Here is a 23,337-nt window from a genome sequence, read left to right as displayed (position 1 = left end):
AAGATGTGCAGGTTAGGTGGATTGGCCATGATAAATTGCCCTTTGTGTCCAAAAAGGTTAGGAGGCGTTATTGGGTTATGGGGATAGGCTTAAAGTGGGTAGGTGCAGACTCGATGGGCCGAATGGCCTCCTCCTGCACTATATGTTCTATGTGATTCCATCCTGTCCCTCTTCTGCGGTGCCACCAAGCGCAGCTCAATGTTAAATGCTGGCTGCGACCCATTTATTTTCATACAATCCCTTTCAGAAAAATCTAGACTTGTGCCTTGAATTCTGCATTCTGCATGTTTTTCCTTCTGTATTTATTTGCCTGTTCCTGTTGCTTTATACCAATAACGGGTTTTTAAAAAAAGCATCTGTGAGGGTTACGCTGGTGACTTGACACTGTCCTTTGGAGATTGGGATAGGAAGTGATGGGGCGGTGGGGGAAGGGCTGGGGTGGTTGAATTTCCTGAGGACGCCTCCACTGCGACATTCAAGCAAATACCTTAAAAGGCTGTTGGAATGGTGACCTTTATCTCAAAGTGGCTTTGAATACAAAGGTTGAGGACCTAGTGTTTTAGTTAGCAAAGCTCTGGTCACATCCTGTCTGGTCACATCCTATCATCTGGTGTACCTGCGTTCCGGTTTGTGCAGCATTCCAAGTGGGTGTATCGAGACCCTGGGTGGGGGGTACAGTGTGGATTGAGGCTTTTAGGGTGCGATTCTCCCAAAACGGGAGAAATCGTAAGGCTGGCGTCAAACCCGGGCGGGTTTGACGCCAGCGCGCCCCTTCCCGACCGGGAACCGATTCTGGTCGCAGCCCGACGCCGTAGGCTCCGGCATGACGGGCTTAACGAATATCGTTAAGCCCGCTTGCCGGAGTTAGCGCCGGCTGACGCGTCATATGACGTCAGCCGCGCATGCGCGGATTGGAAGACTCCAACGCGCGGATGACGTCATCGCGTATTTGCGCGAAACCCGCGCATGCGCGGGCCGGGTTGCCCCTCAGCCGCCCCGCGAATGGATACTGCGGGGCGGCGGAAGGAGAAAGAGTGCGCGGGCATCGGGCCCGCTGCCCACCGATCGCGGGCCCATGGCACCCTTGGCACGGCCGTGGTACTGCCGTGCCAATCGGTGCCATGGTTATGAAAAGCGAGTTTGTGACGCCGTTTTTACGAACGGCCAGACCAGGTGTGTTTGCCGTTCGTAAAAACGGCGTAAAGGGCTGGGACTTCGGCCCATCGAACAGCTGTGAATCGCTGCCGGCCGTAAAAAAACGGCGGCAGCGATTCGGGTCGGGAGTTGGGCGGGGGGGGGAGAATAGTGGGAGGGCGGGAAAAATGTCAGGAAGGCCCTCCCGCTATTCTCCGACCCGTCGTGGGGGTCGGAGAATTTCGCCCTAAATGTTTTATAAAGATTCTTTTCACAGGACCATGGGTCTCACCGGCTAATCCAGCATTTTTCTTGCCCATCCCTAATTGCCCTTGAGAACATAAGAACATAAGGTGGGGGGTTGAGCCTCCACTGCCTTGAACCGCTGCAGCCCATGCGATGTAGGTACACCCACAGTGCTGTTAGGGAGGGGTTCCCGGATTTGACCCAGTGACAGTGAAGGAACGTTGACATATTTCCAAATCAGGGTGGTGTGGGACAGGGAGCGGAACTTCCGGTGTTCCCATCCTTCGGCTGCCCTTGTAGAAACATAAGAAATGGGATCTGGGGTAGGCCATATGGCCCTCCGAGCCTGCTCCGCCATTCATTGTGATCATGGCTGATGTCCAACTCAGTAACCTGTCCCCCCCACCCCCATATCCTTTGATCCTGTTAGCCCCCCCCCCCCCCCCCCCCCCCCCCCCCCCCCCCAAAGAGCTATATCTAACTCCTTGAAAACGAAACAGTTTTGGGCTCAATGAGTGTGCATGCCTGAGAGTTACCCTGCCAGGGAAAAGTGTGCTTTTATTTTCCCTTTACTCTTAGATTATTTCCCTCGGTTAGTTAGTGTTAGGTTTGAGTGCAGAGCTCGCCTCCACCTTGACGCTGCTATTTTAATAAGTTGAGCGAATGCAGCACGGCACCCATGCTCGAGCTGTGGAAATTGCCTGTTGCTTGTGCGCCACCTGCCCTACTGAGGGAGTGCTGCACTGTTGGAGGTGCAGTCTTTCAGATGAGACAAAGAAACCTCTCAGGAAGAGTTAATGGACCCCATACCACTATTTTCGGATAAGCAGGGCAGTCTTTCTCTCTCTCTCTCTCTCTCTGTCTGTCTTTTTCGCACTCTGGCACTCTCTTCACCCCCCACCCCTGTGTTTTGGTCACTGTTTATCCTTCAAACAATACTTTAAATAAAAAAGATTACCTGGTCTGTACCTGGATGGTGTTTCTCGGCACCTTGCTCTTCGCAAGTCGACTGCCCCATTTCCCACGTTGCTGTAGACGGGATGTCATTGACCAGAAAATAGATGTGGCGAATGATTCACTTCATGCAACGAGCTGTCCTGATCTTGAATGGACTGCTTGAAGTGGTGGAAAGGGATTCAATTAAAATGGAACTGGATATATCCTTAATAAGGTGAAGCGGCTGTGGAGGACAGCAGAGTGGGCCAAATTGAATAGCTGTGTCAAGGAGCAGGCACTGGCACCAATGTATCAAAGTACTTTAGGCTTATCGTTGTTGTAATGGAGGAACTGTGGCACCCATATTGCAACAGCCAGAAACAGCCGTGCGATAATGACCTAATCATTTCTTTCAGTGATGTTGAATGTTGGTCCAGGAGCCTGGGTGAACATAGAACATTACAGCGCAGTACAGGCCCTTTGGCTCTAGACCCAGGTTGAGAGGGTTCTTACGAAGGCGTACGGTGTGTTAGCTTTTATTGGCAGAGGGATTGATTTTCAGAGCCATGAGGTCATGTTGCAGTTGTACATAACTCTGGTGCGGCTGCATTTGGAGTATTGCGTGCAGTTCTGGTCGCCGCATTATAGGAAGGATTTGGACTCCCTGTTGTTCTTAAACCTGGTCTTTTCTGTGTGCTTAGGAAGGCAGACAATGCCTCGGTTTGAGGTCTCACCTGAGATATGGCACCTCTACTGGTGCAACACTCCTGCAGTATCATGCTAGGAGCTTAGATTATGTGCTTGATGCTTTGGAGTGGGACTTGAACCCTTGTCCTTCCATCTGGAAGACTAGAGTGCTTCCCTCTGAGCCAAGGCTGATACGGCATTGTTTGTGTTTCTGTCAGAGGAGCAGAAGGGACTTGGATGTGGTGGGGGGGGGGGGGGGGGGGGGGGGGGGGGTGCATTGGAGGGATATTCAGGTTTGCAAATCTCTGCGTCGACACTCCCTATCCAGGTATATTGTCATGGAGCGGAGCCTATACTTCTGCAGTGGACCTGTTTGAATGGACTGAGATCTGAGGGGTGGGAGACATTTGCGGTCCTGGTGGATTTGGGAGCAACTCCCTTGGTTCATCCATCGCTCGAGGCTGCTTTGGAAATTTGTCTACCCTCTGACGCATTTGGCGTCTCTATTCTCTGGGAGATAAATATCTGCTTTGCCCCGCTAAGCGCTGTTTTTAATTATGGAACTGCAATTTTCTTTTAATTCCCTCACTTAGAGATGTAAATTTCTATCAATTTTCACAAACCTAGTGTCATGTTTTAATTAAATCCAGGCGCCAGGGCCATTTAAGTACCTTTTTTTTCCCACAAAATAAAGAAAGCATCTGTTGCTCCCCTCTTGGCTATTTTAAACGTTTTATCTGACTGGAAATCCCCTCTGATTGCAAGACAATTCTGGAGCAAGAATATCTGTCTTTCCGGCGTTTGATCATCCTCCTCTTTGAAGTGCCTTGCGAATTATTCCTGCCTTGTCCAGCCTGACATTACCAATGCCATGACTGAGGAAGCGCTGCAACGTTGAGATGCTAATGCTTAGCCCAGGTCGACTCTCTCAAGTGTTAATGACCCCATTTCACTACCAAAAAGAGAAAAGTGGAGTAATCCCCGCTGTTTGGGTCAGCATTAATCCTTCAACTAACTTCAGTTCGAAACAGATCATCTGATCATTATTATATTGCTGTGGGTGAGACCTTGCTGTCTGAAATAGGCTATCGAGCTTGCTGCATCACAACAAGCTGCTACCTCATGGCATTGGGATGTCCTGCCCTTGAGGTCATGAGGGGTGCTATATAAATGCAAATTCTGTCCAGTTAAAGGCACTGTACTTGCTGTAGTGTATTTTTTCTTATTTGTAAGCTGCAAATACCTTCTCTGAAGACTCCCTTCACCTCTGTACCTTCAGTGTGGGATTGGAATTAAAATGACTCTTGATCTCTAACTCAATTATTTCACATACATTTGCAGGCTATGGGGACAGAGTGGGACTAGTTGGATGGCTGTTTCAAAGAGCCAGCACAATGGGTTACATGGCCCTCTTCGTGCTAATATCATTCTAGAAATCTATGCCCTCAACATTCAGACGCAGAGAAAATTCAACGTTGTACTTGTATTTGTACAGCGCCTGACGACGTGTCTCTGCCTATCCTGAAGACTTCATGTACAATGCACTTCCCTGAGATACGTTGCTGTTACTGTGTGGGCGAATGTGGCATGCATTGTGCATATTGAAATGCTCCGCCTGTAGCTGAGGTGGAATTTTTTTTAACGGTGTTTCATTGGGACCAGCGCACCAAAAGCCCCCAGTGCTTTTCCAGTAGGATCATGTGATCTTTAGAGTGCTTCCCTTAGTGGGAGGGACTAGACTTAGAGGTCAGAGTTTAAATGTAAGGAATCTCCCATTTAAGACAGAGATGGGAAGAATTTTTTCCTCTGAGGGTGATGAACCTTTGAATTCCCCGGATCCCCAGGAATATTAGAGACAGTCAATGAGTATCACGAAGCTGGAGGTAGATTGATTCTTGACCAACAATGGAGTCGAAGATTATTGAGGATGGAGTTGAGGGCACAGTCAGATCACTATGATCTTATTGAATGGCGGAGCAGGCTCCTCCTGCTGCTAATTTGTATGGTTGTGTCTAACTGAACTGCACATTCGGGCCACACAAGAGCCAGGCAATGACCATCTCCTGTAAGAGAGGATCTAACCATTGCCCTTTGACATTCAATGGCATTACCATCGCTGAATCCCCCACAATCAACATCCTGGGGGTTACCATTGATCAGAAACTGAACTGGACTAGCCACATTAATACTGTGGGCATGGCAGGTCAAAGGCTAGGAATCCTACAGTGAGTAACTCACCTCCTGTTCCCCCCCAAAGCCTGTCCACCATCTACAAGTCAGGAGTGTAATGGAATACTTTCCACTTGCCTGAATGAGTACAGCTTCAACAACACTCAAGAAGCTCGACATCATCCAGGAAAAAGCAGCCCATTTGATTGCTCCTCCTTCCACAAACATTCAATCCCTCCACCACCGGCAAACAGTGGCAGCCGTGTGTACCATCTACAAGATGCACTGCAGTAGCACACCAAAGTTTTTTAGTCAGCACCTTCCAAACTAAATACCACAGCCATCTAGAAGGACAAGAGCAGCAGATATCTGGGATCACCACCATCTGGAGGTTCCCCTCGAGTCACTCACCACCCTGACTTGGAAATATATCGGCGTTCCTTCACTGTCACTGGGGCAACATCCTGGAACTCCCTCCCTAACAGCACAGTGGATGTACCAATGTCCTTAGAGACTGCAGCGGTTTAAGATGATAACTCACCACCACCTTCTGAAGGGCAACTAGGGATGGGCTAACCAGCGACACCCCCGTCCCATAAATGAATTTAAGGAAATGAACAGGCCGAGAGGGTCTTCATTGGAATATTTCCGGTGATAGAGCAATAATGCTCCCCCAGTACTGACGAGCAGAATTTGATGCTCAAAGACTTGAGGTGGAACTTGAACCCGAGGCCCCTTGACTTGCAGGTGAAAGTGCTACCCACTGAACCATAGCTGATACTTGGGTAGTATCGAGGGTGAAGTATTGTTGTTAAGCTGTTGGACTGGGTGGTCTAGTTTGGAGATGTGACGTAACTCAGATTTATGGTGCCATGGTGCTGAATTAATTGGTGGACAATGGTTGATTTCAGTTTTCGATGCTATTAATTTTTGATAGTAGTCGTACGAAGTTCCGAGGATGTGTCGGAAAAGCTGGAGTTGTTCTCGTTGGAGAAGAGAAGGTTGAGAGGAGATTGGGTAGAGATGTTCAATATCATGAGGGGTCTGGACAGAGTAGATTAGGGGAGAAATTGTCCCATTGGTGGGAGTGTTCGAGAACCAGGGGACACTGATTTAAGGTGGTGGGCAAAGAAAATGACCAACGGTGTCATGTGGAAAAACGTCTTTCATGCAGCGAGTGGCTAGGATCTGGAATGCATCGCCTGAGAGTGCGGTGGAGGCAGATTCAGTCGTGGCTTTCTGAAAGGGATTGGAAGGTGAAAATGTTTGCAGGGCTGCAGGGAAAGGGCGGGTAAGTGGGACTCGCTGAGTTTCTCTTGCTGCGAGCTGGCACCTCAATAATAATTATTATAATAATTTTTATTGTCACAAGTAGGCTCACATTAACACTGCAATGAAGTTACTGTGAAACTCCCATAGTCGACACATTCCGGCGCCTGTTCGGGTCCACAGAGGGAGAATTCAGAATGTCCAATTCACCTAACAGGACTTTCGGGACTTGTGGGAGGAAACCGGAGCACCCGGAGGGAACCCCCCCCCCCCCCCCTCCCCCGCAGGCACAGAGAGAACGTGCAGACCCCGCACAGACAGTGACCCAAGCCGGGAATCGAACCTGGGTTCCTGGAACTGTGAGGCAGCAGTGCTAACCCTTGTGCTACCGTGCTGCCCTCACTGGGTTGAATTGTTTCATTATGTTCTCTATTTCTCCAATCAAAATTTGTCAACCACTGACTCTGACTCCATCCGTGCAGGTTGGATCAGTGATGCCATCAGTGCTCGCTGTCTGAGTAAATACATTGGGGGTAGGGGGTGTGGGGGAAATCGGGGAACCAGCATGGAAAAACAGGGAGAATGTGAGGTGATCCTGTGGCATTGTGCTTGTTTCTGTGTGCCGTTTTCCGACGGTAACATTCATTCTTTCGATCCTGTGTGCAAACGAGATGAAACACTGAGAAGCAAATATGCAATGCGTCACAGATTGTCTGGGCTGGATCAAAAAGCAACCTGTCAACAAGATTGCAGCAAGGTGGTGTTTCTACAATTGAGCCTCAACTGGGATAATCAGCTGTTTGTTCCAAGGTTAGCCGGAGGGTGAGGCAGACTGGTTTTCAGCATCCATTTTGCCTCGGGTGGATATGGGGGAGTAAAAGCAGTTTTACCTCTGACAGGGGTACTGATAAACTGGTCTCGGCACTGCGGATCTCTGGAAATGGAGTCTATAGACTGTCAGCCCTGGTTCAGTGGGTGGAACTCTCCCCTCTGAGCCAGAAGGTTCAGGACCACATTCCAAACATCCAGGCCGACGTTTTCTGCAGCACAGAAGGAGTGCTGTACTGTCGGAGGTGCTGGGCTTCTGATGAGATGGTAAACCTAGCGGGTGGGCATGAAAAACCCACAGCACTATTTCGAAGAGGAGGAGGGTTCTCGACCCAGTTTCCTGGCCAGTGTTCATCACCCAAACGACGTCACTAATCGTCGATAATCTATCGATGGGATACAAGAGATGGAGGGAGGAAGGGCGAGTGTGGGTCAGGGACATGTTTGCGGAGGGCACGTTTGCTGGTCTAGAGGAACTGCAGGTGACAGAGCTACCACAGGGGAGCTAGTTCAGACACTGGCAGGTGCGGGATTTTGCGTACAAGGAGCAGCCTTCGTTCCCTCAGGTCCCAGAATGTATGCTTTTGGAGAAAATATTGCTCCCGGATGAAAGGGGGATGGTAGGATTGGGGACACATAGGATGGTTGGGAGAGCAAAGAACAACCTTAGTGAAAAGGGTCAAACGGAAATGGGAGGAGGAGTTTGGAGAGGGGGTTAGGGTGGGGCTTTGGTGCAAAGAAATGCGCTGAGTGAACTCAGTTACCTCCTGCGCAAGGATGCGTCTTGTACAATTTAATGTGGTGCACATGACTCAGACCCGGATGAGTGGGTTTTTCCCAGAGCTAGTGGACGGACACAAGAGGTGTGGGAAGGGTTCAGTGACCATGTCCACATGTTTTGGGGGTGTGAGGAGTTAGAGAGCGTTTGGGAGGCGGTGTTTAGGAACGTTTGTCAGATAGTAGGGTTTGAGGTGAAGCCGGACCCTACGGTGCCGATCTTTGGGGTGTGGGAGGTGCCGGAGCTGCTGGAGAGGAAAGAGGCCGGTGTCGTGGCCTTCGCCTCTCTGATTGCTTGGCGATTAATACTTTTGAATTGGAGGTTGGCTACACCGCCAGGGATCACGGCCTGGTTGGGAGATTTGTATGATCAGGTCGGAGAAAATCAAATTTGCCCTGAGGGGGTCGGAGGAGGGCTTTGAGGTACAGAGAAGGCCGTTCGTAACTTTATTTGAGGAGTTGTTTGCCGTGGGTGGGGTTAGTAAATGAAAAAATGTACAAACTGACTCTGTTGGATATTCAGGTTGCATTACTATGTTGAACATGTTTGGAATGAAATATCTTTTTAAATCATAGATTATCTGATGATCGTCACATTGCTGCTTGTGGGACTCTGCGATGTGAAATTTGTTGCATTTCCTACATTACAACAGTCACTTCATAAAGTGCACTGTTGGTTGGAAAGCATTTGAGATCATTTTTATTATTGTCACAAGTAGGCTTACATTAACACAGCAGTGGAGTTACTGTGAAAATCTCCTAGTCGCCACATTCTGGCTCCTGTTCGGTTACACTGAGGGAGAATTCAGAATGTCCAATTCACCTAACAGCACGTCTTTCGGGACTTGTAGGAGGAAACCGGAGCACCCGGAGGAAACCCACGCAGGCACGGGGAGAACGTGCAGACTCCACACAGACAGCTTCACCCTATCCCCATAACCCAGCAACCCCACCTAACCTTTTTGGACACTAAGGGGCAATTTATCATGGCCAATCCACCTAACCTACACGTCTTTGGACTGTGGGAGGAAACCGGAGCACCCGGAGGAAACCCACGCAGACACGGGGAGAACATGCAGACTCCACACAGACAGTGACCCAGCGGGGAATCGAACCTGGGATCCTGGCGCAGTCAAGCAACAGTGCTAACCACTGTGCTACCGTGCCGCCCGTATTCAGGTCATGGATGTACCTCATTGACTGCAAAGCTTTTTAAGATATACTGAGGTTGTGAAATCTCTCCAGTTTCCCTTTCTCCCTCACCTACCCTCTCACCCAATTTCTCATCCACTCTTGCACTTGCTCACTCGTCCATGCTCACTCACACGCTTGCTCGCATGCTCGGCCGCGCTAGCCCACTCACCACTCAGGCGGACTCGTTCCCCCACATGCGGCCGCCCATTGGCAGATTGCGAAAGTGGTTAAAAAGCATTTGGAATCGTGGGTTTTATAAATAGAGGCATAGAGTACAAGAGTAAGGAAGTGATGAAACTTCAGAAAACACTGACTCGGCCTGAATCGTAGAATTCATAGAATTTACAGTGCAGAAGGAGGCCATTCAGCCCATCGAGTCTGCACCGGCTCTTCGAAAGAGCACCCTACCCAAGGTTAACACCTCCACCCTATCCCCATAACCCAGTAACCCCACCCAACACTAAGGGCAATTTTGGACTCTAAGGGCAATTTATCATGGCCAATCGACCTAACCTGCACATCTTTGGACTGTGGGAGGAAACCGGAGCACCCGGAGGAAACCCACGCACACACGGGGAGGATGTGCAGACTCCCGCACAGACAGTGACCCAAGCCGGAATCGAACCTAGCACCCTGGAGCTGTGAAGCGATTGTGCTATCCACAATGCTACCGTGCTGCCCGTCTGGACTGGTGTATTGTGTCCAGTTCTGGGCAAACCACTTTAGGAAGGATTGGAAGGCTTTAGAGAGGGTGCAGAACAGATTTACTGAATGTTTCCTGGGATGAAGGAATTCAGTTATGTTGATAGACTCGAGAAACCAATTTACTGTGATTGTGTCCGGCAGCCAGTGATTATGGTTCTGAGACTGCAGTGGGGCAGATTCAATTTTGGCTTTCAAAGGGGATTGGATCCCCACCTGAAAGGAAACAAATGCAGGGCGACGGGACTAGGGTGGGAGTGGGATTGGTTCGATTCCCGGCTTGGGTTTCTGTCCGTGCGGAGTCTGCACATTCTCCCCGTGTCTGCATGGGTTTCCTCCGGGTGCTCCGGTTTCCTCCCACAAGTCCCGAAAGACGTGCAGGTTAGGTGAATTGGACATTCTGAATTCTCCCTCTGTACCTGAACAGGCGCCGGAATGTGGCAACTGGGGCTTTTCACAGTAACGTCATTGCAGTGTTAATGTAAGCCTACCTGTGACACTAATAAAGTGTATTATTAATAAACATTATTATTATTAGCAAACCAAATGCACTTCACACTGAACCAGTCTAATTAGTGTTGTACCAGGTGCAACAAAGTTTTGCGCTCAACTTCAGCGGGTTTATGGAGTTAGCACAGTAAGAAGTCTTACAACACCAGGTTAAAGCCCAACAGGTTTGTTTTGAATCACTAGCTTTCAGAGCACTGCTCTTTCCTCCGGTGAATGAAGAGGTGGGTTCCAGAAACATTTATATAGACAAAGTCAAAGATGCAATACGATACTTTGAATGTGAGTCTTTGAAGGTAATTAATGAAATGAATGAAAAATAAAAATCGCTTATTGTCACGAGTAGGCTTCAAATGGAGTTACTGTGAAAAGCCCATAGTTGCCACATTCCGGCGCCTGTTCGGGGAGGCTGGTACGGGAATTGAACCGTGCTGCTGGCCTGCCTTGGTCTGCTTTCAAAGCCAGCGATTTAGCCCAGTGTGCTAAACCAGCCCTAAGTCTACAGGTCCAGATGGGGTAGCTGGAGAGAGGGATAATCACAGGTTAAAGAGGTGTGAATTGTCTCAAGCCAGGACAGTTGAAAGCACTTTTTAAAAAATTTGTTTGATTGGTTATGCATTTAACTTGCTTTGCTGAGCAAAGATGTAAGTAATAAAAAAAAGAGAACAAAACGTCCAACGGCAACACACAGTACATAACGAAACGAAAACGGTACAACTAAGTGATCTGGTGTATAACAGGAAACCTACGTATTGATTTGAGGCCGGTTAACATTCGGCCCTCAGTAATCGGTTATCCCAACCACACTGTTTCCAGCAAAGCACTTTTGACATGTATCTGCTTTGCTGTTGTAATGTAGGCAAAGCAGGCACCAGTTTGTGCCCAGCAAGATCTCACAGTCTGCAATGTGATAATGACCAGATCAACAGTTCTTTAAGTGATGTTGACTGAGTACACCAGCCAAACCCCTGTCGTGTTCTTAAAATTAGTGCTGTGGAATCCTTTGTGCCCACCTGAGAGGGCAGACAGTGCCTCAGTTTACCAACTCGTCCGAGGAACAACACCTCCAACAGTGCAGCCCTCCACAGTGTTGCCTGGATGTGTTGCCTGGATTTTGTCTTCAAGTCCCTGGAGTGGGACTTGAACCCACAAACCTCTGACTCAGAGGAGAGAGACTTACCCACCGAGCCGCGGCCGAAACTTGTTAGTCAACATTGAGGGTGATTGGTGGTAAGGTCTTAACTTGCGGCGACGCCCATGAGGGGAGGCGTGATGTACCATTGGCTGTGTTTAGCCCAGACCCATGCGGTGACTGAGGCCCGGGAGACTGACCACATCCAACACAGAGACTGCAGCCAATGTTGGTTTTTCAGGAACCTGGGTCTGAAGTGACCAAACACTAAAAAATGTGAAACTTCATGTTATTTGATTTTGAGATGTTTTTCTAAACCTCAGTTTATTTGCTGCTGGAAACCTCATAATTATTCAGTCTGATACTGATCAGCAGGCTGTGGTAAAACTGCACCTTGCTTCACATTCATATATATTATATATATATATAAATATATTTTCAGAAACAGCCTGTCCTGTGCATGATTTCATATACAGTGTCTGAAGATGACTCCGGTTCTCCTCAACTCTTTGGAAAAGTATGACTCTCTCTCATGACCAAACACTAACTACGATACGTGTCACCTAAAATATTGACTGTGTTTGAGCAATATCCTTTCTTCACCTGTTCCCCAGACTTATAAAATTCTCCTCCTTTTGAAGACATTGACGTGTACTGGGGCATAATTTGGCTAATTAGCAGGCTACCCGACCACTTAGGAATCTAGGGAAAAAACCTGAAAATGCTGGAAAAGCTTGACAGGTATGGCTGAATCTGTGAAGAGAGAAACAGAGTTGATGTTTTGTGTCTCATGTGATTTCACCAGCCCAGCTGCTGAGATAGATGCTGAGAGATTGTTTCCCTCTTGTGTGAGCGTCTGGGACCAGAGCGCATAATCTCAGAATAAGGAGTCACCCATTTAAGACAGAGATGAGGATGAATTTCTTCTCTCCAGAGGATAGTGAGTCTGTGGAATTCTTTACCGCAGAGGCTCGGATGTTGCGTATGTTCAAGGTTGAGATCGACAGATCTTAATCAGAAAGGGAATCGAGGATGATGAGGATAAGGTGGGAAAGTGGAGTTGAGGATTATCATTGTGGGCGGCACGGCAGCACAGTGGTTAGCACAGTTGCTTCACAGCTCCGGGGTCCCAGGTTCGATTCCCGACTTGGGTCACTGTCTGTGCGCAGTCTGCACGTTCTCCCCGTGTCTGCGTGTGGGTTTCCTCCGGGTGCTCCGGTTTCCTTCCACAGTCCAAAGATGTGCAGGTTAGGTGGCTTGGCCTTGATAAATTGCCCTTGGTGTCCTAAAAGGTTAGGTGGGTTTACGGGGATAGGGTGGAGGTGTGGGCTTCAGTTGGGTGCTCTTTTCAAGAGCCGGTGCAGACTTGATGGGTCGAATGGCCTCCTTCTGCACTGTAAATTCTATCTGCTGTATATCAGATCAGTCATGAAATCATTGAATGGTGAGCAGACTGAATGGCCTACTGCTGCTCCTCTGTCTTTCTGCACAGTTTGCCTGAAGTCGACCAAATCACTGTGAATGATCTCAGTATTTAACCGTAAATTGTATTTGGTACAACTTGATTATCAATTTGCTCACAACAACAAACTCCCACAAACAACAGCGTTACAATGACCAGACTATGTTGATTGAAGGATAAATATTCACCAGGACACTGGGCAGATCTTCTCTGCTCATCTTCGAAATAGTGCCATCAGATCCTTCCCATCTGCTTGAAAGGGCAGACGGAGTCTTGCTTTAATGTCTCATCGGAAAGACTGCACCTCTGACAGCACAGCACTCCAGCACTCCCTCGTTGCTGCATTGAGTGTCAGTCTTGATTTTCTTTGTGCTCGTGTTCTGAAGTTAGACTTGAACCTACAGACTCCCAACTGAGTAGTGGCAGACGCAGGAAGAGGTGGAGAAGGCAGCGATATGTCTCAATAATTGTACACCTCAAGCTCCATGAAATGGCGAAATGCCGTTCCAACTCCCCAAATTATAGCAGGTCACCACCAAACGAACAGAAGGAAATTCTTTAATGTGGAGGGTTGTTCGAACCAAAATAGATTAGCCGTTCCCCCTTCATTCCTGGTTCAAAATCCTGAAAATCCCGAGATAGCCATACTGTGGTCTACCTTCACCACGTAGGACTACAGGGTTCAACAAAGTGGCTCACAACCACCACCTCAGGAGGCAAGGTGGCACGGTAGCACAGTGGTCAGCACTGTTGCTTCACAGCGCTAGGGTCCCAGGTTCGATTCCCGGCTTGGGTCACTGTCTGTGGAATCTGCACGTTCTCCCCGTGTCTGCGTGGGTTCCCTCCGGGCGCTCCGGTTTCCTCCCACAAGTCCCAAAAGACGTGCTGTTAGGTGAATTGGACATTCTGAATTCTCCCTCTGTGTACCCGAACAGGCGCTGGAATGTGGCAACTAGGGGCTTTTCACACAATGTCATTGCAATGTTAATGTAAGCCTGCTTGTGATACTAATAAAGATTATAATTATTACAACTGGGAATGACGAATACTGACCTTGTCAACAAAGCCTGTATCCCAAAATGAATTAGATAAAAGACACGGATGTCCTACTTTTGGCATAATCCATGATGGCTTTTAAAAGGAAGGTGGATAAATATTGGGAGGGATAAAACCTTATTAAAGAAATGGGACTAACTGGGCGCACGTCACAGAGAGTCAGAACTGGTTTAATGTGCTGAATGGTGTATTTCTCAGTTTGGAAAGTCCGTGGTCCCATCCGTGTGGATGAGGAATGCACAGAACTTACAAATGGCTTTAAACGGTTCTACGCTGGGCACCATTGCACCATGTTTGGCTGCTCTGTGGTCAGATAAGGTGAAAGACCGGTAATGTTAGGTGCTGTAACCGATCCTTTTTGTCCCCCTGTATCACCTGTAGGTATCCCGCCACATGATCTGCCCCTTGTTGAATATGATGCGGGCTTTGCACAGACAGACCCAGGACCTAATGCTGCTCTTGGAAAGGAAAGACGCAGAGATTCTCGACTACAAGGAAAATGGTGCGACACTCAGTAGAGGTGAGGACCTTTTGTGGTAACCTGTACCAAGGATCTGGGCTTCCCAAACTGAATAAAGGGAGAATCGGAGAAACGGAGAGGAAAAAACTCTCCGGGATGTCCCAAGGTGTATTACAGCCTATTAACTACTTGCAGAGCACAGTCACTGTTGTAATGGAGGTAACATGACAGCAAGCTCCCACACATAACTGTGACAATGACCAGATGTTCTGATTTGTAGAGACCTTGGGTGTGATCTTCCCACAAGGGAACATCGTTCCCGAGCGAGCGTGTTTAGCCGAGTGTTTCCCGACACTCGCAATGCCGAGAAACAAGTGGCTATTCAACTCTACTCCAGTTGAATAAGGAGCCTGAACGGGCAACGAGTTGCCGAGGCCGCTCATCGTGTTTTACAACAGGGGGGGGCTCCTCTCGCCAGAACTACCCGTTGTGGCGTGAGGTCGGGATGCCATTTTTAAATGGGTCACAGTCTGAGGCCCACAAATAAAACCCCCAACCTCCCCCCAGCCCGAATGCGTTGAATCTTGCGAGACCTTACAAGGCGAATCTTGCCCACAATGAGCGGGATCATGGGGTCTCCCGGCTTTCACCGGCCAGTCTGTGGTGCAACCAGATGCTTTTCCGGTGCAGCGTGGCCGGAAGATCGCGCCCCTTGGTTAAGGGATAAATGTTGGTCCTGGATACTAGGAGGGCTCTCTCGCAGTGCTGCAGACTATTGCCGTGGGACCATGGCAGACAGAGCTCGGTTTAAGCTCCCACCCGAAAGGCGTGATGTAAAGCACTCTCTCTGTATTGAACTGTCGGCCGGGATTTTGTAATCTAGTCCCAGCATGGACTTTGACCCAGAGGCGTGAGAGTGCCTCCACCTGAATCTCGGCCAATACACTTGCCCAGCGTGAAAGGGAAAGAGGACGTCAGGCCCCATTAGAAAGGCCAAACTTGCATCGTATAGTACCACTCACAATATCAAAACAGCCCCCCCCCGAGTCGGTGAACACAGCGGCCAATTCACACACAACAAACAGTGATCACCCTTGTTAGGAGGATACATGTGGGTAAACCCTCTCCATATCCACCTGCCATGCAGAATGGGAGGTTTTCGGATTGAAATGAAATGAAAATCGCTTGTCACAAGTAGGCTTCAAATGAAGTTACTGTGAAAAGCCCCTAGTCGCCACATTCCGGTGCCTGTTCGGGGAGGCTGGTACGGGAATTGAACCCGCGCTGCTGGCATTGTTCTGCTTTACAAGCCAGCTGTTCAGCCCACTGTGCTAAACCAACTCCTGCTAATTCTAAGGTATATGCAGTTAGCTGACCTCAACCAGAACAACAGGGGAACTTACACAAATGCCTTGATGGGCTACAGAGGGGTGAATAGTTGCTTCCTGGTTGCCATCATGTGGCGTGTGCTGGGATCACATACAGAGTTTACACGACAATTGAGTTTAATTTCCCCATCTTTCCCTCTCCATCCCCAAAACATGAGTGGCTGGAACTGCAACAGCAGAGTCGCAAGCAGCAGGAAGGGGGTGACAGCATCTCTCCTTGGAGTGCAAAATACAAACCGCCTGCCCCATGGATAGAAGATCAAACTTCGCCTGTAACTTCTTCCTCCTCACCAACAGTCCGGCTCTGGGTCCGTCGCATATCTTCCATCTACCTCCAAAATCTCCTCTATCAACCGCTACTGTTCCTCTCGTGGCTCCCAATCCACCTTCGCCTTGAATAAAATGGCCTCGCCTCTCACTACGGCCTCCAACGCCTCCCAAACAACCGACGGCGAGACCTCCCCATTTTGGTTAAACTCCACATACTCCTCAATCACCTTCCCCATCCTAATGCATAAATTCGGCTTAATGCAACAATTTGGGTCTGCCAACAGACCCACATCCAACCTCTACGCTGGCCTCTTGGTGGACCCTTCTCCAACCCCGGTGCGGAACATGGTCCGATATCACGATCGCTGAGTACTTTGCTTTCTTTGCCCCAGCTTGCAGCGCCTTCCCCACCACAAAAAAGTTGGGTACTGTAAGAAGTCTTACAGTAAGCAGTGCTCCGAAAGCTCGTGTTTGAAACAAACCTGTTGGACTTTAACCTGGTGTTGTCAGACTTCTTACTGTGCTCACCCCAGTCCAACGCTGGCATCTCCACATCACAAAAAAGTTGATCCTCGAGTACACCTTATGCACTGGTGAAAAGAATGAATGCTCCCTATCCTGTAAAAACCTCCACGTGTCCACCCTCCCATCTCCTTCATGAACCCCACTCTACTACCAGCCCTTCCTCAGTCTCATCTGGTCCTTCACCCTCAGATGGGTTTCCTGTAACAGCATCATGTCTACTTTCAGGCCCTTTAAACTCATGCCCTTTTCACCGGTCCTCCCACCCCTCGTACATTCCACGTCACCACTCTGACCGGGGGTGTCTCACAACCCACCCTTCCTACCTGGAGACCCAGCCTGAGATACCGTCAGCCCCACCCCTCCCGTCTCAGAAACCCCTCCACCACTTCCTCTCGAAAACACCCCACCCGGTATCATCCCCACCTTTCACACCTTGGCCCATCGAAACCTGCCCACACAGGTTCCAACAACCGTGGCCTCTCCACCCCCCCCCCCCCCTCTCTCCCCCCCCCCCCCCCACCTTGTTCCTGTTCACCAGCCAAGATCATGTTTGCTGGCGTGATGGCCCCTGTCAGAGCCCCCTCCCAGACATCGAAAAAACACCAACTCCACCACCCCTCCACACCCACCCCCTCCAAACTCCCAACACCCACAATTAAACAAACTCTCAAACCAAAATAACCATCAATCCCCACCGACCCTCCCAAACCGTCCCAGCCCAAACACCTATTACACAAAACAGATAACAATAACATCCATAAAGGGAAAGAACAACATAAAGTAAAAACCCTGTCAGAGTCCAAATTACATCCAATCCAGGCCTTCTGCCTTCACAAACCTCTCCGCTGCCGTCTCAGAGTAATCGTCCTTGGCATTGTGCATGACACTTCGCTTCACTAGGTAGGCCACACAAATTGCACGTTGCGTTTATACAACGCCGCCTTGGCTCGAACAAAGGCCGCACGTCTCCTTACCAGGTCCCGGTATAGACGTGTACCATTACCGTCCCACTCCACCTCCCGCTTCTGCTTCACCCACCTCAACACCTTCTCCTTGTAAAAATTGTGAAATCAGACAATCACAGCTCTCGGCAGTTCATTCATCCTCGGTTTTGGACGGAGTGACCAGTGAGCCTTGTCCAATCTGTACTGGGAGGGATCCTCCCCCTCCCCCATCAACTTTGCCAGCATGTCGGTGAAGTATTCCACGAGTCTCCAGCCCACCCCCTCTCAGGCACACCCACAATCCTCAGAATCTGCCTTAATGAGCTGTTCTCCCGGTCTTCTACATTGGCTCTCAGCCCGCTGTTGATCTCTGCCATCTTTCGCAACTCCTCACCCTTGGAGGTGAACTGGTCGCAGTGCCGTGATAATGCGTCTTCCACCCACTTCACGTTCTCTCCTTGCTCCCGCACCGGCTTCAAAGTCCTCACCAACTCCCCTCTCATCGGGGCAAGGGCCTCACCCCCCTACTCCTTAAGCGAGGTCATCATCTCCGTCCGATGCCTTTCAAAAATGTTTTGAGAGCAACCCGGCCACCACCTCGGCCATCTTTTCCACCGTGATGGGTGTAGCCCCACACGACGGGCTCTCTCCTGCCATCTTTACCCCTGCAACATCCCTCGCCACGCTTGGCGGCGGACTATCGCTGGGGGGGGGGGGGGCAACAACCATTTGGGAGCAAGGTTACCAAATTGTCAGTGGAGGGTGCCGGGATAACCTGGAGTGGCTGAGTTCTCCCATTTTTAAAACAAATGAGATTGAGTCAAACTCAACTCTCGCGCATCTGTTGGAGAGTCTTCATTCTCTCGATTCAAAATGATACAGCACAGACGCCATTCGGCACGTCCTACCTGTGCTGGCTCTTTGAAGGAACTTTCCAATTAGTCCCGTTGCACCCTCCTCTTCCTCCATAGCTCTGCAGATTTTGCTTATTCGCACATTTATCCAATATCTTTCTAAATTTCTTATTGAATCTGCTTCCAACGTTGCTCATTCCAGGCAGCGTCTTTCACATCATAACTACTCGTCATGATTAAAAACTTATAATCTCGCCTCTATTTTTTTTCCTTAACTTAAATCCGTGTATCCTCTGGTTCCTGACCCAACCACCAGCGGAAATAGTTTTTTCGTCGTTACTCTCATCAGATGACATTTGTAATTTTAATCGCCTCCTATTAAATTTCTCAGACCGAGATAGCAAATTCTCCATTTGAATCGGTTGCTTCATGCTGAATAAACAGCATCATTCCTGGGTTGCGACACTTGCTGGGTTTTAGTTCGTTTTTTTTCTTATACCTTCAGAAAAATTAAATTAAGAAAACATTGCTCGAAGAGTTGGCAAAATTGCCAATATGTGAAGACTGAGTCATCAAGTGCCAGGAATACTTGGCCCAGTCTACAGCCACAGGGGCACTGTCACATGTGGGTTAAGAGGGAGGTGAATGCCCACTCAAGAGATCTCGGTGTACAACAACGAAAGCTTGCATTTATACCGTGCCCTTAACATCGTACACCGATCGTCCAACAGTATTTAATACCCAGCCACGAGTGACCAAAGGTTTGGTTAATGAGGTAGGTTTTAAGAAGCGTCTTGAACGGAGTCAAAGAGATTTGAGGAGGAATTCCAGAGCTTTGGGTCCAGGCAGCTGCCCAATGTATCAAGGATGAAAGCTGTCTAAATTTTCCCCTAAATCAACCCAGCACCTCCCTCACCAAAAAGGTAAACTAAAGCATTTTCATTCCCACTACATGATTAAAGCTGTTTGGCGCACTGCAGATATTTGCAGTGAACACTGAAGAAAATTGTAGGAGATCTGTATTTATACAGCAACCCCCTATACCTGAAATGAGTTGTCGCTAACCGAAATGGCAACCCTCCCACTCCTGCCCCTGCACCTGGAGAAGACACCACAAAATATTCGCTCCTCCCTAAAGTTAACGAATACCCCCAAATTTCATTAGCAACCCCATTATGTCCCTTACCGACGATCCCAGGTCCGAACCGTACAGCAGCAGATCATCCACGCATAGAAATACCCTATATTCCAAACCACCCCCCGCCCCCCTCACCGTCCCCTTCCATACGTCTGAATGCCTCACTGCAATGGCCAAGGGCTCAATCGCCAGTGCAAATGGAATGGGGGGGGGGGGGGACGGGACGGGGGGGGGGGGGGGGGGATACATGGGACATCTCTACCCCCTTCCTTGAAATTGTGCGAAGTACCCCAAATACATATCGTTCGTCCGCACACATGCTGTCGGCTCCTTGTATAACAATTTTATGCATGCCACAAACTTGCACTCAAAATAAAGCTGGCTCATAGCTATGTTTGGTGGCCCGGGATGGACTCTGAGACCGAGCAGGTGGCCCAGCACTGCCGCCTTCCAAGAACACTATAAAACCCCACCAGCCACTCTGATGAAACCTTGTGAATGGCCGGGAAACCCTTGGTCCCGTGTCCACGTGGATTTCGCCGGCCCCTTCCTAGGGCAACATTCCTTGTTCTGGTGGATGACCACTCCAAATGGTTCGAGGTCCACCGGGTACAGACCACGACTACGCGAACGACAGTGGACAGACTGACACATTTTTAGTACGCGCGGGATACCCAAAGTGCTGGTGACCGACCATGGGGTGGCCTTCACTAGTCAAGACTTCATAACGTTCATGGCCGCAAATGGAATCCGGCACGGGACCCGTACCACCTGGCTTCCATAAGTTGGCCAAGCAGGCGATCCAGACTGTCAAGCTGCGCGGGCTATGAAACAGATGACCGCCGGACCTTGGAAGATACGGCTGGCTCGTTTCCTTTTTAGCTATCGGACGACCCCGCATGATACCACCGGGGTTGCTCCGGCAGAGTTAGAATGACTACTTAGAACCCGTCTCAGCCTCATTTTCTCCCAAAGTCAGTACGTTGATCCGGCAAGGGCAGGATTACCCCAGGGTGGACTCGCATCGGCGCATGGATCTGCGCACCTTTGAGCTGGCGACAGTCTATGTTCGGAATTTTGTCGCTGGAGCTGCATGGATCCATCGCGTGGTCTTCCAGGTAACGTTTCCGGTCTCCGACTAGACCCAGATACAAGGGCGGGAAGCCAGCCGCCCCTGGACTACATCTGGTAGGGGGTGGTTTAGCACGCTGGGCTAAATCGCTGGCTTTTAAAGCAGACCAAGGCAGGCCCGCAGCACGGTTCGATTCCCGTACCAGCCTCCCCGAACAGGCGCCGGAATGTGGCGACTAGGGGCTTTTCACAGTAACTTCATTGAAGCCTACTCGTGACAATAAGCGATTTTCATTTCATTTTCTGGTGCCGCACGCAGGAACCACTGGAACAGGTTCGGTGTGCCCTGACCCGGGTCCTTGCGCGGTCATCTTCGCCCCGAGGCATTGCTGAGATCCGCGCCGCTCGCTGTCGCCACTGCCTGTTGGGCACCTGGAGGCCAAAGTGCCTGACGCACCCTCGGGGCCATCTGATGATGGTACAGACATGGTGACCGACCTGCGCGACGACAGCATCTAGGCACCTTTGGCTCCAGCACCTTTACGGTCCGTGCCACTCCCACCTCAGCGCTGTACATGGAAACGGCGGTCACCGGTAAGCTACACACCTCCCAGGACGGCCTTACCGCCGTCAGACCACCGCCCGCTTCCCAAGCGGATGAGGGAACCTTTACATCCCCTTGAGGCAATGGACACTTCTCCAGACTTTGGCGGGGTGTTACGTCCCCTTCAAGGGCAAAGCACGACGTCGTATCCAATTCCCCTCCTACAGCACGGAATATGAACACGCCTGGTAATTCAGGGGAACAAGCCTCCCTCCTGACCTGGAGGAGCTCCGCTTCACAATATATAAACCTCGGCCTGGGGGCAGGTCGGGAACGATGTCCCTTCAGGGGGAGGAGAGTCAAACTTGTGGTTATTGTATATAGCGTAAATAAACCTTGTTATCTAGCATACCATGAAGTCTCTTCCTTTGGCTATTTGAGTAATTCATTGACAATTGAGATGCTCACGGGTATCTTGGCGACGGAATTTAAGAAACAACAGCATGCTTCCTCTGAGAACCTCCATAAATCAATGGAGGAGGCTCAGCTCCCATTCAATCGGCGCTGGTGAAGATGGACAAATCTAGGCTAAGCTTGATGCACCTAGAGAGTTTGGAAGGGAGGGGGTTATGGGAGGCAACAGGGAGTCTGCCGACCTCAGGGGTTGGGGGTGGCGGGGGGGGGGGGGGGGGGGGTGTTGCTAGCAGTGATCAGAAGTCTTTCTTTGTCTCACCCTTGGGATGGGATAGGTTTCCATCATTGGTGGGCCTCGGACCTGGGTATTGTGGGTGAATGTATGACCTATCGCGTTGGTAATGGCTGTCTCGAGGTTGGGGGGATGGGTAAGAAGCCCCCGGCCCCCGACGCGGCTGCTCACCTGGAAAATGCACGGCTTGGGGGACCGGGGGGGGGGAATAGTTAAAAGAACAAGGATTTCTGTCCATCTAAGGAGTCTAGCAGCCGACGTGGTGTTTTTACAAGAGACGCACGTGCGGGAATGAGACCAGGTTAGGCTCCCAAAGGCCTGGGTGATCCAGGTATTCCACTCGGGCTTTGCAGTGGAAACAAGTGGTTCTAGTGAATGTGTATGCCTCGAATTGGGATGGCGTGTCGTTCATGAAATGGTTGGTGGGGGTGGTGCCGGACCTGGACACTCACCAACTTATTATGGGGGCTGATGTGATATGAACCATGTGCTGGACCCAAAGGTGGATTTTCACCACCCACTCGCCTCCCTGCTCTCCCAATTCTTCCATCCCCTTCCACGTCCGGAAGCAGCAGTCGCTCCGCCAGGGTGTATCCCGGCAACCTAAGGAATCCCCTCTGGGCCTTTCGCGCAAAGTCCCTAACCTGCAGATACCTGTACTGACTCCCCCTCGGCAGCTCTGCCTTTGTAAGAGGCAGAACCTTAGAATCATGGGGCTTCGGGAGGGAGTGAGGACCCGAACCTGACTAAATATATGTCAAAGGTGGGCAAAAGATCACCGTGACTCCAAATGGGAGGTCACAGCAGCAGGCTGTACCAGGGTGCGGGAGCAGAGCTGGCAAGAGCAGAGCGGCATTTAACAAGGCCAAGGCTGCGTGATACAAAAGGGGAGTTTGGCTTGAGGTGGTTTCCCTGCATGTCTACGAGTGAGTTATAACTCAAAAGACGATTTTTTTGATGTGCCGCAGGAGGCTGATGCTTTTGTGAGGAAGCACGGGATGAATGTGAGTTAATTGTGTTTTGTAGGGGCGGCACGGTGGCGCCGCAGTGGTTAGCACTGCTTCCTCACTACGCCGAGGACCCAGGTTTGGTCCTGGCCGCGAGTCACTGTCCATGTGGAGTTTCCAATTTCTACCGACTTTCCAGCAACTCCGGTGTAGGAGCAATCGAGTACATAGAACATAGAACAGTACAGCACAGAACAGGCCCTTCAGCCCTCAATGTTGTGCCGAGCCATGATCACCCTACTCAAACCCACGTATCCACCCTATACCCGTAACGCAACAACCCCCCCCCCCCTTAACCTTACTTTTATTAGGACACTACGGGCAATTTAGC

General features: G+C 50.0%; 1 protein-coding gene across 2 annotated transcripts in view; it reads left to right on the top strand.

Annotated features, from left to right (window-relative positions):
* nhej1 (nonhomologous end-joining factor 1) overlaps nt 1-23,337 on the top strand; it is a 293,398-nt gene that overhangs the window by 30,406 nt on the left and 239,655 nt on the right. For both annotated transcript variants that reach the window (XM_038790125.1, XM_038790126.1), the window contains exon 4: nt 14,481-14,619. In XM_038790125.1, the coding sequence (XP_038646053.1) occupies nt 14,481-14,619 (139 nt within the window). The remainder of the gene's footprint in view (nt 1-14,480; nt 14,620-23,337) is intronic.

This window comes from Scyliorhinus canicula, chromosome 2 (assembly GCF_902713615.1).
Source record: "Scyliorhinus canicula chromosome 2, sScyCan1.1, whole genome shotgun sequence".
Classification (NCBI taxonomy): domain Eukaryota; kingdom Metazoa; phylum Chordata; class Chondrichthyes; order Carcharhiniformes; family Scyliorhinidae; genus Scyliorhinus; species Scyliorhinus canicula.
The sequence above is the reverse complement of the archived record's forward strand: the minus strand, read 5'-3'. Positions and strand labels throughout refer to the sequence as shown.